General features: G+C 42.5%; 1 protein-coding gene and 1 pseudogene across 2 annotated transcripts in view; both read left to right on the top strand.

Moving 5' to 3' along the window:
* The window catches only part of LOC311054166 (voltage-dependent calcium channel subunit alpha-2/delta-3-like), a gene marked incomplete at both ends in the record, with an annotated part of 378,193 nt that overhangs the window by 199,061 nt on the left and 163,247 nt on the right, over window positions 1-15,885 (top strand). Inside the window, 2 exon segments of the mRNA XM_084070045.1 lie at window positions 2,883-2,972; window positions 4,972-5,085. Coding sequence (XP_083926171.1) covers window positions 2,883-2,972; window positions 4,972-5,085 — 204 coding nt within the window.
* LOC311054411 (tripartite motif-containing protein 16-like) lies at window positions 13,573-15,217 on the top strand (annotated as a pseudogene). Its single transcript has 2 exons — window positions 13,573-14,590; window positions 14,655-15,217. The product of its transcript is annotated as a tripartite motif-containing protein 16-like (transcript).

The following is a 15,885-nucleotide window of genomic DNA, read 5'->3' on the forward strand; positions in this document are numbered from 1 at the left end:
AGAGACTGTAATGTTCTGGTCATTATGATTGAGTCTTTGTTCATTATGATTGAGTCTTTGTTCATTATGATTGTCAATCATAATGAACAAAGACTCAATCATTGATTGAGTCTTTGTTCATTATAATTGAGTCTTTGCCTCAGGTTTCACGAACTAACTGACGGTCCTCTCTAAAACAGATGTATTGAAAACTGTGACGTTGATTCATTCTGAAGCATTAGTATTGTACTACGTTGGCCACCCAACTGATTAGGTTGAATCTGAAAGTAGCCTTCATGTGTACCTTCACTGAACTGAGGTTTGCCAAAGTGAAAGGGATTGAATAATGGAAATAACAAATCACCCAAACACCCAAAATCGAAATAGATAGCTTAACAAAGATAACAGAAATTGGATTGTACTGTACTGTACAATACGGGTTTTTTGCCTGCCTGTGTGGTTGTGTGTGCGTATACGTGCACTGCATGCACGCGTACGCGCGCGCGCGTGTGTGTGTGTGTGTGTGTGTGTGTGTGTGTGTGTGTGTGTGTGTGTGTGTGTGTGTGTGTGTGTGTGTGTGTGTGTGTGTGTGTGTGTGTGTGTGTGTGTGTGTGTGTGTGTGTGTGTGTGCGCGCGTGTGTCCCTCCTCCAGGCTATTGTGAATAATGAGACGAGCAAAAGAGACCTGTTGGGTCTCTGACAACATTAAACTCCATTAATTGCCTGAGAGAGAATCTATTCTGTGTGGGAGGCAGGCAGGCACGCTCACACGCACGCACTCACTCACGCACGCACGAACGCATGCGTGCGCGCACACACTCTCTCTCTCTCTCTCTCTCTCTCTCTCTCTCTCTCTCTCTCTCTCTCTCTCACTCTCTCCCCCCTCCCTCCCTCCTTCTCTCAAACAAACACACCCACGTGCACATCATCACAGCCGATGAAATGGTCTCCAGTTATGTGATATGGAAGGGGACGTTTAATATAAAAGACTGTGACATCTCTGTCCAAGAGGATAATGCAGTAGTTTGTTGTGAATAATGACCTGAGGCCATGTTTAAAGAGCCCATTAGACTGCTAGATGTGTGGGCTCCTGTCTTGACATTCTTATGCACACTCATGTTCATGACATCTTGACATCCAGAGTAGACCATGGGTCTTCAATAGGGGGTCCTCAGAGTTACTTCAGGGGGGCTGCCGAGTCTTTGTGTGTTCCCTTCTTTTTTTTACATTAACCCATTGACCAATTAGGACCTGGAACTGTGTCATTTTTAGATTTGAGCTAAAAAGCATTATTTTACACTTTGGCTATTCAAAAATAGCAGATATACAAGCTCATAGCGCGGCACCGAGTGCCGCGCTATGAGCTTGTAGATCTGCTATTTTTGAAAAAAAATGAAAATGTGTGCAAATCTTTGAATATATATTTTTAAGCGAACATTTGTAACTCAAATCTTTGCTTCTGGGGGGTCCCTGGAACAAAATATTTTGATGGGGGTCCGTGGCCGAATATATATAATTTTGGGGGTCCTTGACATGAAAAAGATTGAGCACCACTGATATAGAAACATACGTTTTTCAGAATACTGTTGAGATTTAGGAGACATGTAGAATCGGCCTCAGGTCTTAACCTGAAGCAGATTTTGCTCCACTACAATTATTTGAAAACTTGAGTTACTAGTTACTTTGCAGATATAAATGATTATATTATAAAACATACATGAACCACTTTAGCGTTGTGAGCTTGTAAATACGTTGCTGGTCCATTGAACCTCAGGGTTCCTTGACGGGGTTCTAAATGGACCCTACACGTCTGTAGGGTTGGAGAGTATCCAAACGGAACCAAATGGACCCGTATATCTCTGCTGTCGGGCAGAAAACAGCTATGTCCAAAATATTCACTTTTCAGGAAATGAAAAGGTTTTTAAAACAACGCAAATACTGCCTCATTAAAGTTGGCATGGTGACTTTATACATTGTCAGATACTTGAATATGTCCTTATACTATCATCACTTTACCCAAATACAGCTGAAGTGGAGTTAGGAGGTTTTTGACCATTAATTATAGTAGCCTGCGAGTTAGTTCAGGCAGCATACACTTGAGAGGTTACATGCATGTTCATTAATATGTGGCTGTATACAGCGTCATGCAAGACCATACGTCATACACTGACGTGACAATCAGCTGTTCAACCGGGCGGGTTATTTAATCTCACCTAAATTTGCGTTCCTTCCACTTGTGTGTTATGGTTGTTGTCATGCAGCGTTTGCTCCCACCACCACCCCAGCACCACCAGTGGGCTCTGCTATTGGTCTGTTTCCCATGGGGGGGGTGTTATTATATATCTATCTCCCTGCTCTTAATGGTTAATGATGATTGTCTAATTTGTGCTGAGCAGGGAGAAAAATGTCACGCCAAGATAAAATATTACATCCACACTTGTATTCTCATTCTAAATATTTGTTCAATATATATTCGGTCTATAATATTGGTTCAATCTATTCGTGAGTTATCTGACTGAAATGTGTTTTTTTTTCCCCAGTCTGACTTGGTCATTCCAAAGCTGGAGTTATGTAGGTGGTTTGAAGCGCTTTTTAATACTTTGCATTGGTTCAATATTTGTAAAACCCACACACAGACATAAAGGCTGTTCAATAGCACTGATTTATTCAAATAGATAGCATGGTTTCTTCCCGTCAGCGACAGATATATACTCTCAGAGTTATGGGGGTCCTTGAAATAAAATGATAAAACTAAAGTTTGCGAGCCACTATCCTATATAAGCCATCACAATGTTATGTTGTTTATTTGGGTTGCTGTTGGTGTGCAAACGGCTTCAATCATTTGGTTTATTATTTTTTTGTATAGTTTGTCCTGTTTTTGATGTGTTTTTCTTTCCCTCCAGCATTTCAGAGCGCACCTTGATAAGCTGTTTGCTAAAGGTATTGGTATGTTGGACATCGCTCTGACTGAAGCCTTCAATCTCCTCAATGACGTGAGTGAAAAACACACGCACGCACGCACGCACGCGTATACACACGCACTAGCATTACTATACCTGTGAGGACATCAGCATTTTAACCCATTAAGACCTGAGGCCGATTCTACAAAATTTCTTCTAAATCCTTTAGAAAAAAACTGTTTTTGGAAAAACCTATGTTGCTATATATATTCTTTTCATGTCAAGGACCCCCAAGATGATATGTATTTGGCCACGGACCCCCATCTCAAAATATTTTGTCCCCCCCCCCCCAGAAGCAAAGATTTGAGTTACAAATGTTTGCTTTAAAAATATATATATTCAAAGATTTGCACGCATCTTCACGATTTTTCGAAAATAGCAGATCTACAAGCTCGTAGTGCGGCACTCGGTGCCGTGCTATGAGCTTGTAGATCTGCTATTTTGGAATAGTCGAAGAAATCTTAAAATGACACAGTTGCGTTCCTGGTCTAAATGGGTTAAGATGCCGATTTTATGAATGTCATTTGTTTTATTGTTTTTGCCATTTTTTTTTACCGTAACCCTAAAGCCAAAAATAGCGGATATACAAGCTCACAATGTGGCATGCTGTGACGTGTTGTGAGCTTGTAGATCGGCTAATGACAGTGCATGACACTCGCCCGCAACTAAGTATATAAATTAGGCACAACTTGACCCTATAACCCATACATTTAACTTCTAAATGCCTAATCCTAATCCTAACCCAATGTGAATATTTTCCAAATTGTAAGCCTGACTCACACACACACACACACGCACGCACGCACGCACGCGCGCGCGCACACACACACACACACACACACACACACACACACACACACACACACACACACACACACACACACACACACACACACGCACACACACAAGCACACACATCCCCCGCTGGCACAACATTAAATAAAAACAGAGTTATTAATTAATAGCTAAATCAACAGAATCATGTTCAAGCTGAGTAAACAGCAGAGTGGATGACTCCCTCCACCACTTTACTCACTCTATAACAAGAACACACACACACACACACACACACACACACACACACACACACACACACACACACACACACACACACACACACACACACACACACACACACACAGTGCATTAATTCAACATCACTAAGAGGAGTCATTAACCACGATGAGGACATTCATATTCCCTTGTTCTGCTGATGTTGGTGTATTAATGCACTGTGTGTGTGTGTGTGTGTGTGTGTGTGTGTGTGTGTGTGTGTGTGTGTGTGTGTGTGTGTGTGTGTGTGTGTGTGTGTGTGTGTGTGTGTGTGTGTGTGTGTGTGTGTGTGTGTGTGTTGTGTGTGTGTGTGTGTGTGTGGGAGCAGACATAAGACATAGTAACAAGGTTAGCTTCCCTCATGTTGAAGTAAGGCATGTAATGACATGGACCATATAGTCATAATGCGCTCATAAATAAACCCTTTGCCTGCACAATGCTGTCTCTGTCTCCGTCTGTGTGTCTCACTGTCTGTCTGTCTGTCTGTCTGTCTCTCTCCCTCTCTCTCTCTCTCTCTCTCTCTCTCTCTCTCTCTCTCTCTCTCTCTCTCTCTCTCTCTCTCTCTCTCTCTCTCTCTCTCTCTGTGTCTCTCTGTGTCTCACTGTCTCTCTGTATGTCTCTCTCTCTCTCTCTCCTTCTATGTCTCACTATCTGTCTGTCTGTCTGTATGTTTGTCTGTCTCTCCGTATCTGATATCTCTCTCTCTCTCTCTCTCTCTCTCTCTCTCTCTCTCTCTCTCTCTCTCTCTCTCTCTCTCTCTCTCTCTCTCTCTCTGTGTCTCTCTGTGTCTCACTGTCTCTCTGTATGTCTCTCTCTCTCTCTCTCCTTCTATGTCTCACTATCTGTCTGTCTGTCTGTATGTTTGTCTGTCTCTCCGTATCTGATATCTCTCTCTCTCTCTCTCTCTCTCTCTCTCTCTCTCTCTCTCTCTCTCTCTCTCTCTCTCTCTCTCTCTCTCTCTCTCCCTCCCCCCCTCCAGTTCAACCAGACAGGGAGGGGCAGTGTGTGCAGTCAGGCCATCATGCTTGTGACAGATGGAGCGGTCGACACCTATGACACTGTGTTTGCCAAATACAACTGGCCTGAGAGGAAGGTAGGACAGCACACACACACACACACACACACACACACACACACACACACACACACACACACACACACACACACACACACACACACACACACACACACACACACACACACAAAGGTTACTTTCTCAAACTCATGGACATGTCCTCCTGATAAAACATGCATGTCACTCAGCACTCCAGGTAGTGGCGGCTCCGCCACATATGGCAGCAGAGACAGACAGCACAGTACTTTGCCAGCCTTTCTGCCTCGTCTGTGGGCATCCCAAGTTGTTCGAAACCCTCCAACAACCAGTCCGTGGGTATGTCCTATAGCAGTGGTTCACAAACTTTTTCATGTCAAGGACCCCCAAATTGACACTTATTAGCCCGCGGACCCCCATTTGAAAAGATAAACCAGGGACCCCCATAAGAGAAGATTTTTTACGGCTCTCTAGCAGTGATTCTCAACCATTTTAATTACAAGGACCCCCAGTTTGACATGCATTAGGGCTACGGACCCCCATTTAATGGCATTTATATAGCTGGGACCCCAATTCATATTGTAAAATCAATGTTAATTTAACTCTGAGAGTGTACACATGGAACTAAATGGACCCGTTAGGGTCCATTTGGTTCCATTTGTACACTCTCAGAGTTACAGACCCATAAGGGTCCATTTGGTCCCTGTCCATCATTTAGCTGGGGACCCCCTGGAACCCCCTCAAGTACCCCTGGGGGTCCTCGGACCCCACTTTGAGAACCAATGTCCTATAGGCTGGATCACCAGAGGAAACAAAGGTCTTTAAGGTCATTTCACACCGGCGATTATGCGAATATACGCACAATTCGGATGCGGTCCGAATAAATAAAAGACGCTTTTTCGCTCCGCGAAACGGATGTGGAAACTTGCATTGACTTTATAAGGTTTTTAAAAAAAAACGTATTATTCGCATGAAAAAAATCGCCCCCGGTGTGTAAGGACCTTTAGTCTTGCACTGCTGCTTGGTGTTAACCCATTGAGACCTGAAGCCGATTCTACATGTCTCCTAAATCTCAACAGTTTCTATATCAGTGGTGCTCAATCTTTTTCATGTCAAGGACCCCCAAAATTATATGTATTTGTCCGCGGACCCCCATCAAAATATTGTGTTCCAAGACCCCCCAGAAGCAAAGATTTGAGTTAAAAATGTTCGCTTTAAAAATATATATATTCAAAGATTTGCACACATTTTCACGATTTTTCAAAAATAGCAGATCTACAAGCTCATAGCGCGGCACTCGGTGCCGCGCTATGAGCTTGTATATCTGCTATTTTTTAATAGCCCAAAGTGTAAAATAATGCTTTTTAGCTCAAATCTAAAAATGACACAGTTCCAGGTCTCAATGGGTTAAAGCGCTCTCTGTAGTTGTTCTCATGGGCCTGGAAGTCCACCTATTGCTATTCCGACAGCGGACGGACATACCGCTGGAAGGCCCGCCGGGTCTATTGCCTTTCTTCCCGGTAGCTGTTCACGGGAAGGAGGGGCCGTCAGGTAGCGTGGGCTGTTGGTAGAGTCCACCGGTGAGAAGTGCCTTCTTCTTGTATGCAAGCTACATAGTCCACAGAATTTGCAAATGCACCCACTGCACCTTCTACATTGACGATGGTACAGTAGTTACAACGGGGCAGTTTAACGTCATGCCCAGGACACGCAGCTTGGAGATCGGCTATTTTCCGGTGCACAACACAAGCATATATATATCACTAATCCCTAAACCATGACTTCTAAAAACTTCCTGACATCCTGACACCAACCTGAACCTTCTTCCAATAGGCTCTATATGAACAGCAGCCATATTGGGAAGAAATTGGGCCTCTTCTTACTTCCTTCACAGGTGTTACCAATGATGCTAATGAAGGCTCTGTTCCATTCTGGTCAGGGTGCTGATATCGTACATGTTGGCTCACTAGAAACACTCCATTTTGGTTCCCAAATGGCCCCTTACGGTGGGTGTGTAACTCTGAGAGTGTACAAATGGAACCAAATGGACCCGTAATAACTCTCAGAGTTATGGGGGTCCTTGAAAATAAGACAACCACTATGCCACACCAAACGAACCAAGACAATGGTCCTCTCAACGTAAAGTGTTTTTCAAATTCTATTATTCTTGTCGGAAAGTTTGGAGTATAGTTATACAAACACACGCACGCACGCACGCACGCACGCACGCACGCACGCACGCACGCACGCACGCACGCACGCACGCACACACACACACACACACGCACACGCACACGCACACGCACACGCACACACACACGCACACGCACACGCACACACACACACACACACACACGGTGTCAATGCTCTGGTTTGTATTATGCTGCTGTTGCGTTCCAGCCCAGTGTTCTACTGGGATCTGACGCCGAGGCGATGCCAAAGTCAGCTGGGCCCGCACCCCCACCCCCCCCTAAGCATCCAATCATCTTTGTTCTTGGTGAGCTCATAGACAATGACAGACTTAAAGGACTAAGATCCTTTTGGGAAACCCGGCAGGCCTTTTTTTTTTTTTTGTACCGAAGCCCCGCTTACTGGAAAATGGGCCTATTGAGCATTATCTGAGTCTGGAGAGATTTCCACAACAGACGTGAAAAAATAATGAACTATTCAACCACAGTTTATTGCTCTCGGCGCGGCGCGGCACCCCCCCCCCCCACACACACACACACACACACACACACACAGACACACACACACACACACACACACACACACACACACACACACACACACACACACACACACACACACACACACACACACACACAGACAACGGCTGACACTTGTCAGTAACACTTTTCCCAGTCCAATGTGTTTGTGTTTTTTGGCTTTTTCAGTGCTTGGCTGAGTGAGCAGGGAACAGGCTTCTTAAGTCGACATAGTCTCGCGTGGCCGGGCCTCCAATCTCACTCCACTAAGAATAGGGATGGAGAGATTGTTCTTTTTTTTTTGATAATGGTCACCTTATCGAGTTCTTATCGATCCCACTATCAATCCTTTTCTACTATTATTATTATTGTCTCCGCCAGGCCGAAGGCATGGCGAGAGAGTATGTTTTACCCTCCGTCCGTCCGTCCGTCCGTGTGTGTGTGTGTGTGTGTGTCCGTCCTTCTGTCTGTTAACAGCTAATCTCCGCCACCGTTGCCCTGGTCGCTGTGAAACTGCACACACACACTCCCTCGATGCCACAGCAGAACCTCTGCCCCAAATTTTTCACATGGGCCTGTTATAGCGCCACCAGGAGGCCGATTTGTGCAAAACACATTTTTGGATATTACTCCTACAGATTTTATCCAAATATCACGCAAACCGGTACACAGTATCTCTATAGTCATGTGATCAAGACGGATATGTCCGATATTTCATATTCCATCCTGATTGGCTAAGGTTGGCTTCCAAAGTTGGCAGGATTGGTCCGTTTTGAACAAAATGTCTCAAATCATGAACGCAGCGTGGGATTTCCGTGAAAATTTGCACGCATATTCCCACTAGGCCAAGGAAGAAACGCCACCCTTTTCACATTGGCCTGTTATAGCGCCACCAGCAGGTCTAATTTAGCAAAACACATTTTTGCAACAAAATGCCTCAAATCATGAATGCACGCTCATTCCCACTAGGCCGAGGAAGAAATGCCACCCTTTTCACATTGGCCTATTATAGCGCCACCGGGAGGCCACAATAACGACGTGACCTGGCGGAGACCTGTGCTCCGAGGAACACTTTTTCTAGTTATTATTATTATTATTACCTTTTAAGACCTGAGGCCGATTCCATAAGTGCATTCTAAATCAGTAGTTTTCACACTTTCCAATTATTTTAAAACGTGACTTAACTTGCTAGTTACTTTGTAGATTTTGATTATTATTACAAAACACACTAACCATTTCAGCCCTATGTATATTTCAGGCATTTGAAAATATCCAATCAGAGCTCTTGTAGATCTGCTATTTTCAAAAGATTTGTATACATTTGAAAACTTGATGCAAATACTTTTGTACTTTTACTCAAGTACATTTTTGAATACGGGACTTCTACTTGTAACAAAGTATATCTACATTGCAGCATAGAATGAGCGAGCAGCTCACTCGCTGGGTGACGGAGTGGTGACAGGACCCACATAGTCTGTCTCTGTTTTTCAGACCTGGAGCAAAACTAAAAATGACGAACGAACAATTCATTTCTATCAGCAAAAACTGGCAGAGAAATGCATTAAAACACCTCGCCTGAGGCACTTGCACAATATAAACAAACATGACACATCTCAACAGCTCTTATTGGCGTAGCATTACTTGCTGTTGCAGTTATGGTCGACATGTTAGTTTCACAGAGTAGCGGTTTAATCATGTGTGTACCATGCTGCCAGCGTCACCTTCTTCTTTTTATTTCAATGCTCTTCAGCCTTTCTTTCTGTGAAAACAAGCCCTGGATCTGATGTTAACCCATTCAAACCAACGCATCTCTGTCATTTTAGATTTTTTGGGCTATTCAAAAATAGCCTGAAAAATCTTGAAAATGTGTGCAAATCTTCTGAATATATATTTTTGTAACATTTGTAACTTTGCTTCTGGGGGTCCCTGGTACAAAATATTTGAGATGTGGGTCCGCGGGCAAATACATATCATTTTGGGGGTCCTTGACATGAAAAAGTTTGACATAGGCCTACAGCATAACTTTTTTTTTTAAACGGTTAGGATTTAGAAGACATTTGTAGAATATATATTCAAAGATTTGCAGAACCTTTCACGATTTAAACCCCATCTCAAAATGTTTTGTTCCAGGGATCCCCCCCCCCCCCCTCCCAGCAAAGATTTGAGTTACAAAAAATTCGAGTGCCGCGCTATGAGCTTGTAGATCTGCTATTTTTGAATAGCTAAAGAAATCTAAAAATGACAGCGATGCTGTTCCCGGATTGAATGGGTTCAGTTAGATAAAGAAAAGCGAAGATAACCTTTATTTCTTCCGGGAAGGGGATCGTACCAGCAACAGCAGAATCACCAGAGGGGTGCATGCAGGCAGACAGCCCAGCCAAGCAACTGTCCCGCTCCATATGGGCAACACGCTGCAAACAGCCATGCCCCCCCAATTGGCAATGCACTAGTCCAGTGGCTTTCAAACTATTGGCACACCAATGGGCAGTGGTTTGAAAAAAAGTACTCAAAATGTTTTACTTAAGTAAAAAGTATCAATACTGCAATCTAGAAATACTCTGTTTCAAGTAAAAGTCCGGAATTCAAAAATGTACTTGAGTAAAAGTGTAAAAGTATTGGCCATCAACGTGTACTTAAAGTACCAAAAGTAAAACATACTCATTATGCAGAATTTATCATTTCAAGTTTTCAAATGTATACATATCTTTTGAAAATAGCTGATCTACAAGCTCACAATGTGTCGCATCGCAACGCATTGTGAGCTTGTAGATCAGCTATTTTCAAATGGCTGAACTATACATAGGGTATAATAGGTTAATGTATGTTTTGTAATAACAATCAAAATCCTCAAATTAACTAAAGTTTTCAAATAATTGTAGTGGAGTAAAAGTACAATATTTGCCTCTGAGATGTAGTGGAGTAGAAGTAAAAGTACTGAAAACTGGAAATACTCCAGTAAAGTAAAAATATCTCAAAATTGTACTTCAGTACAGTACTTGAGTAAATGTACTTTAACTAACTAAAGTTACTAAAGTAAATGTAGTTACTTTACACCACTGCCAATGGGCAAGTCAAAATCTCAATGCCCTGCAACTGTATTCATATCGAAAAAAGCTCGATCTAAAAGTCTACAATGCGTCATGATGATGATAATGCGACACCGCGTTGTCAGTTTATACTGCAGATCTGCCGTTTTTTTCTTTCATTGTGAGCTTGTAGATTGTCTCCACGCTATTTTCTTTTTTCTAAGGGTATATAATTTGCCTCTGAAATGGGAAATGAGTGTGAACAAAGTTAGTGACATACTGCAGTAAATTTAAACATAATTCATAAAGTTATATAGTAGGCAAAAACGCTCCATAAATGCATAGTGAATCTATGGGTGGTATAATTTACATTTTCTGGGTGTACGGCTAAAGCCAGCCAATCACAGAGGCCGCTTCATGCTCTGAGTGTATTTTAATAGCTCATTTAACCCATTAAATCCGGGAATGCCATCAGTGTCATTTATTTTAGATTTTTTTTAGCTATAGCCTATATAACCATTATTTTATACTTTGTCTTTTAAAAAATAGCAGATCTACAAGCTCATAGCGCGGCACCGAGTGCTTGTACATCTGTAATTTGGCTATTTTTGAATAGCCAAATTACAAAATATGACTAAAATCTTAAAATGACACAGATGCGTTCCCGGTCTTAATGGGTTAAAGTTCACTTCATTCAACTTCTCTCTCCCTGCAGTGCTGCTGAGAAAAAAGTTCAAGTCTATTAAATGCTGGCACGGGTGCAGTTTCACGGCATCTGCTCTCGCTCACCTCCCATTGATAATGAATTACTAGTTTAGGTGCTGTCTGAAATACTTTTTAACCTTGTTTCTATCTTTTATCTCGTTTTCTTTTTCTGGTAGTATCTTTTTGTATATTAGGCTGCTGCGGTTGCACAGTATTGCACCAACATTGTGCTACATGTACTGTACCTGTGAGTGACAAATGTTCCTGTAAGTGACAATGTGAGTGACAAATAAAAAAAACGTCTTTATCCTCGAAGCAGCTTAAAGGAGTAGTTCACATTATACACAGCCCACGAAGCCTTGAATTCATGGAGATCTTTTTTAGACAGTAATTTGATGACCGGCGGAGTTTCCAGTCATTAGGAGACTCAGAGAGCCTCCTATTCATCTAATTATTGGCTCAGGAATGCTTCAAAAACCCAACAAATCTCCATGAATTCAAGGCTCCATGGGGCGTGTAAAGAAAATAAGTAATTTTTGGGGTGAACTATACTCCTTTAACCAAACCAAAGCCTTCCGTATGAAAGGCTTTCCGTTTACTTCGGTCCCTTACTGTATGTCAGATTCAAAACAGGGTGGAATGATCAATGCTTTCCAGTGACACTTAGCACTGTTCCTCAAGTTGGATGAAAGTAAGAGTTTTGACCGTCAAAAAAATAAGAGAGCTTTGTCAAGTTGTAGTGAAATATAAGCTTTTGTCGTCCGGTCAGTGGAATGCAAAAATAACACCACGTTTGAAAGTGGTTAATCCATTAAGACCGGGAACGCATCTGTGTCATTTTAAGATTTCTTTGGCTTTTTCAAAAAATAGCAGATCTACAAGCTCAGGACGAGAACGAAAACATAGTCTCCTGGAGGAGACAAAAACACATATGTAGTGTAACGCTGCCACTAAGATGAATATACCAAGGATTAGTCCGTGACGTCAATGCTAAAATACCAAGGGTGCGTCAGTGACGTCACTATCATATTGATAATAACAGAGACGACGTTACATTTTGAGGTTTCGAAGACCAACGCACACACACACTGCTTTGGTTGTGTATTGTTGTTCAGTTATTATTATCACTCAAGACAATGTCAGGAACACAGTCAAACTTTATTATTCACTCTAAACTCTGACAAGTGACTCTTCTTCTGTGAATGACATTCTCTATCTCCCAAAGCCCCATAGTCAACAGCGCTCCCATGAGGCACATATTTACCATTACAGTTTATGATCTGTTCTCGGGTACGGAAGAATATTGGCCAATGTGAATGCTGTCCAGCTGGGAGAGGCCAATCGTACTCGGGAACGGTTCAAATCAATCGGACCCAGTCTGAATCCGCCCTAAGTTACATTTACTCTCTCTCTCTCTCCCTCTCTCTCTTTCTCTGTGCGTGCATGACAGGAGATTACTCTGATTGAGAATAAAACACCATGCTATCTACTTAGATAACGCCCAAAGAAAATTTATTCATATTCATATGTAATAGTTTTGTTTTCAATTTGGCTTTTGTATTTTACACAATGTCCTCGTTATTTGTATTTTATTTAGGCTATATTAATATTAAATAATAGGCTATTGGGAGGTGGGGGATCTAAATATCAGAATGCAATATCATTGTCATCAAGTGTCTGACTGACTTTAAGAAATCATTGACAGCTTTTGGGAACCATTCTTTATGATTGTATGGATTACATTTCATATTTCTCTCTCATATAAAGTATGTTAATCATCTCTGAGTCTCCAACACACAGCAGATAACAGGGTTGTAATGGCCTCCTACGATACACGTCACTGCACTGTGTGGAGCAAGGTTTAAGGTTCAGGGTTTATATTGTCATATGAAGCACGCACACACAAACACACAAACACAAACACAAACACGCGCGCGCACACACACACACACACACACACACACACACACACACACACACACACACACACACACACACACACACACACACACACACACCTCCCCATGTCATGTGATTTCTGGGAAGGTAAAACCAAAGTAAACTCAGTTTGTTCATCAGTCGGCTGTAACATGGCACAACAAGCAGTTCAACTGGATCGGGATCAGTTCTGCTGTTCTATCTGTCTGGATCTACTGAAGGATCCAGTGACTGTTCCCTGTGGACACAACTACTGCAGTAGGTGTATTGAGGGATACTGGAGTCAGGGTGATCAAAGAGGGACATTCAGCTGTCCACAGTGCAGACACACGTTCGTCCCAAGACCTGTTCTGAAGAAAAACAACATGTTGGCTGACATGATGGATATACTGAAGAAGACAGGACTCCAAGATGTTCCTCCTGATCACTGCTACGCTGGACCTGGAGATGTGGCCTGTGATTTCTGCACTGGGAGAAAACTGAAAGCTGTGAAGACTTGTCTTCAGTGTCTGGTCTCTTACTGCGACACTCACCTCCAGCCTCACTATCAGTCTCCTGCCTTTAAGAAACACAAGCTGGTCAAAGCCTCCAGCGAGCTTCAGGAGAACATCTGCTCTCGTCACCACGAGGTGAGGAAGCTTTTCTGTCGTACTGATCAGCAGTGTATCTGTTTTCTGTGCTCCGTGGAAGAACACAAAGGTCACGATATGGTCTCAGCTGCTGCAGAAAGGACTGAGAGACAGAAAGAGCTGGATACGATTCAGCAGAGCATACAGCAGAGAATCCAGGAGAGAGAGAAAGACGTGAAGGTGCTTCACAAGGAGGTGAAGTCCATCAACCACTCTGCCGATAGAGCAGTGGAGCTGATCAGAGACCAGCAGAAACGTGAAGTGAGTCGTGCTGAAGAACTGAGGAGGCGTGTGGAGCAGGAGGTCACTGAACTGAGGAGGAGACATGCTGAGCTGGAGCAGATCTCACACACAGAGGATCACATCCATTTTATACACAGTTACACCTCCCTCTCAAGGATCAGTGAATCTACACACCCAGTCAGCAGCAATGTCCGTCCTCTGAGATACTTTGAATATGTGACCGTGGCTGTGTCAATGATGAGGGACAAACTAGAGGACATTCTTAAAGAGGAAGGGACAAACGTCTCAGAGACGAGGCGTTTGTCACTCTATTCACTCTATTCAGAGAGTGAATAGAGTGGATGTTTCACTGTCAACACCAGCAGAACCCAAGACTAGAGCTGAGTTCTTACAGTATTCATGTCCGATCACACTGGATCCAAACACAGCACATCAACACCTCTCTCTGTCTAAAGGGAACAGGAAAGTCACAATCATGAACAAACAACAATCATATCCTCATCACCCAGAGAGATTCACTTGACGGCATCAGGTTCTGAGTAGAGAGGGTCTGACTGGACACTGTTACTGGGAGGTAGAGTGTAGTGGAATCAATGTTAATATAGCAGTCTCATATAAAGATATCAGCAGGACAGGAGGTTTTCGTGTAACAGGATTTGGATACAATGATAAATCTTGGTCTTTACAGTGTCAGAAAGGATGTTATGTTTTCAGACACAGAGACATTGATACTAACATCCCAGGTCATGTGTCCTCCAGAGTAGGAGTGTATCTGGATCACAGTGCAGGTACTCTGTCCTTCTACAGAGTCTCTGACACCATGACTCTCCTCCACAGAGTCCACACCACATCCACCCAACCCCTCTATACTGGATTATGGTTTTGGAATTATGGAGCCACTGCTGAGTTGTGTGACCTCAAGTAGATCAGACTTTGTGTTTGTCTCTCATAACTCCACAATAATTTATAATTCAATTCATCAATATTCTCAGTTCAAAAATGTAACTGTTCTGTTGATGTAAAAAAGAAAAAGAAAAAACCTTTATCATTCAAATCATGTTTATTGTATTTGTTCATTTTGTTGTTCATTTGTTTATTATTAATCTATTGTATAATGTATTAATCATCTCTCATATTCATACAATTTATGTCTGAGTTATTGTGGTTAGATTTTGTTTGGTTGATATGAAATCATTTTAAACTGTATTTTGTGGGTTTGATATTAAAAAAATAACATTTAATAATATTGATTTATGTTTTCATGTTCAAAACATATCTGAACTAGAAAAAGTGCTTCTCGGAGCACAGGTCTCCGCCAGGTCAGGTAGGTTATTGTGACCTCCTGTTGGCGCTATAATAGGCCAATGTGAAAAAGATGCCATTTCTTCTTAGACCTTGCACGGCAATCGGACACTGCATTCATGATTTGAGGCATTTTGTTCAAAAAATGTGTTTTGCTAAATTAGACCTGCTGGTGGCACTATAACAGGCAAATGTTAAAAGGGTAGCATTTGTTCCTCAACATAGTGTGAATGTGCGTGCAAAGTTTGACCACAATCGGACGCTGCGTTCATGATTTGCGGCATTTTGTTC

The sequence above is a fragment of the Gymnoscopelus microlampas genome (assembly GCF_963454915.1).
Source record: "Gymnoscopelus microlampas genome assembly, chromosome: 10".
Taxonomy (NCBI): domain Eukaryota; kingdom Metazoa; phylum Chordata; class Actinopteri; order Myctophiformes; family Myctophidae; genus Gymnoscopelus; species Gymnoscopelus microlampas.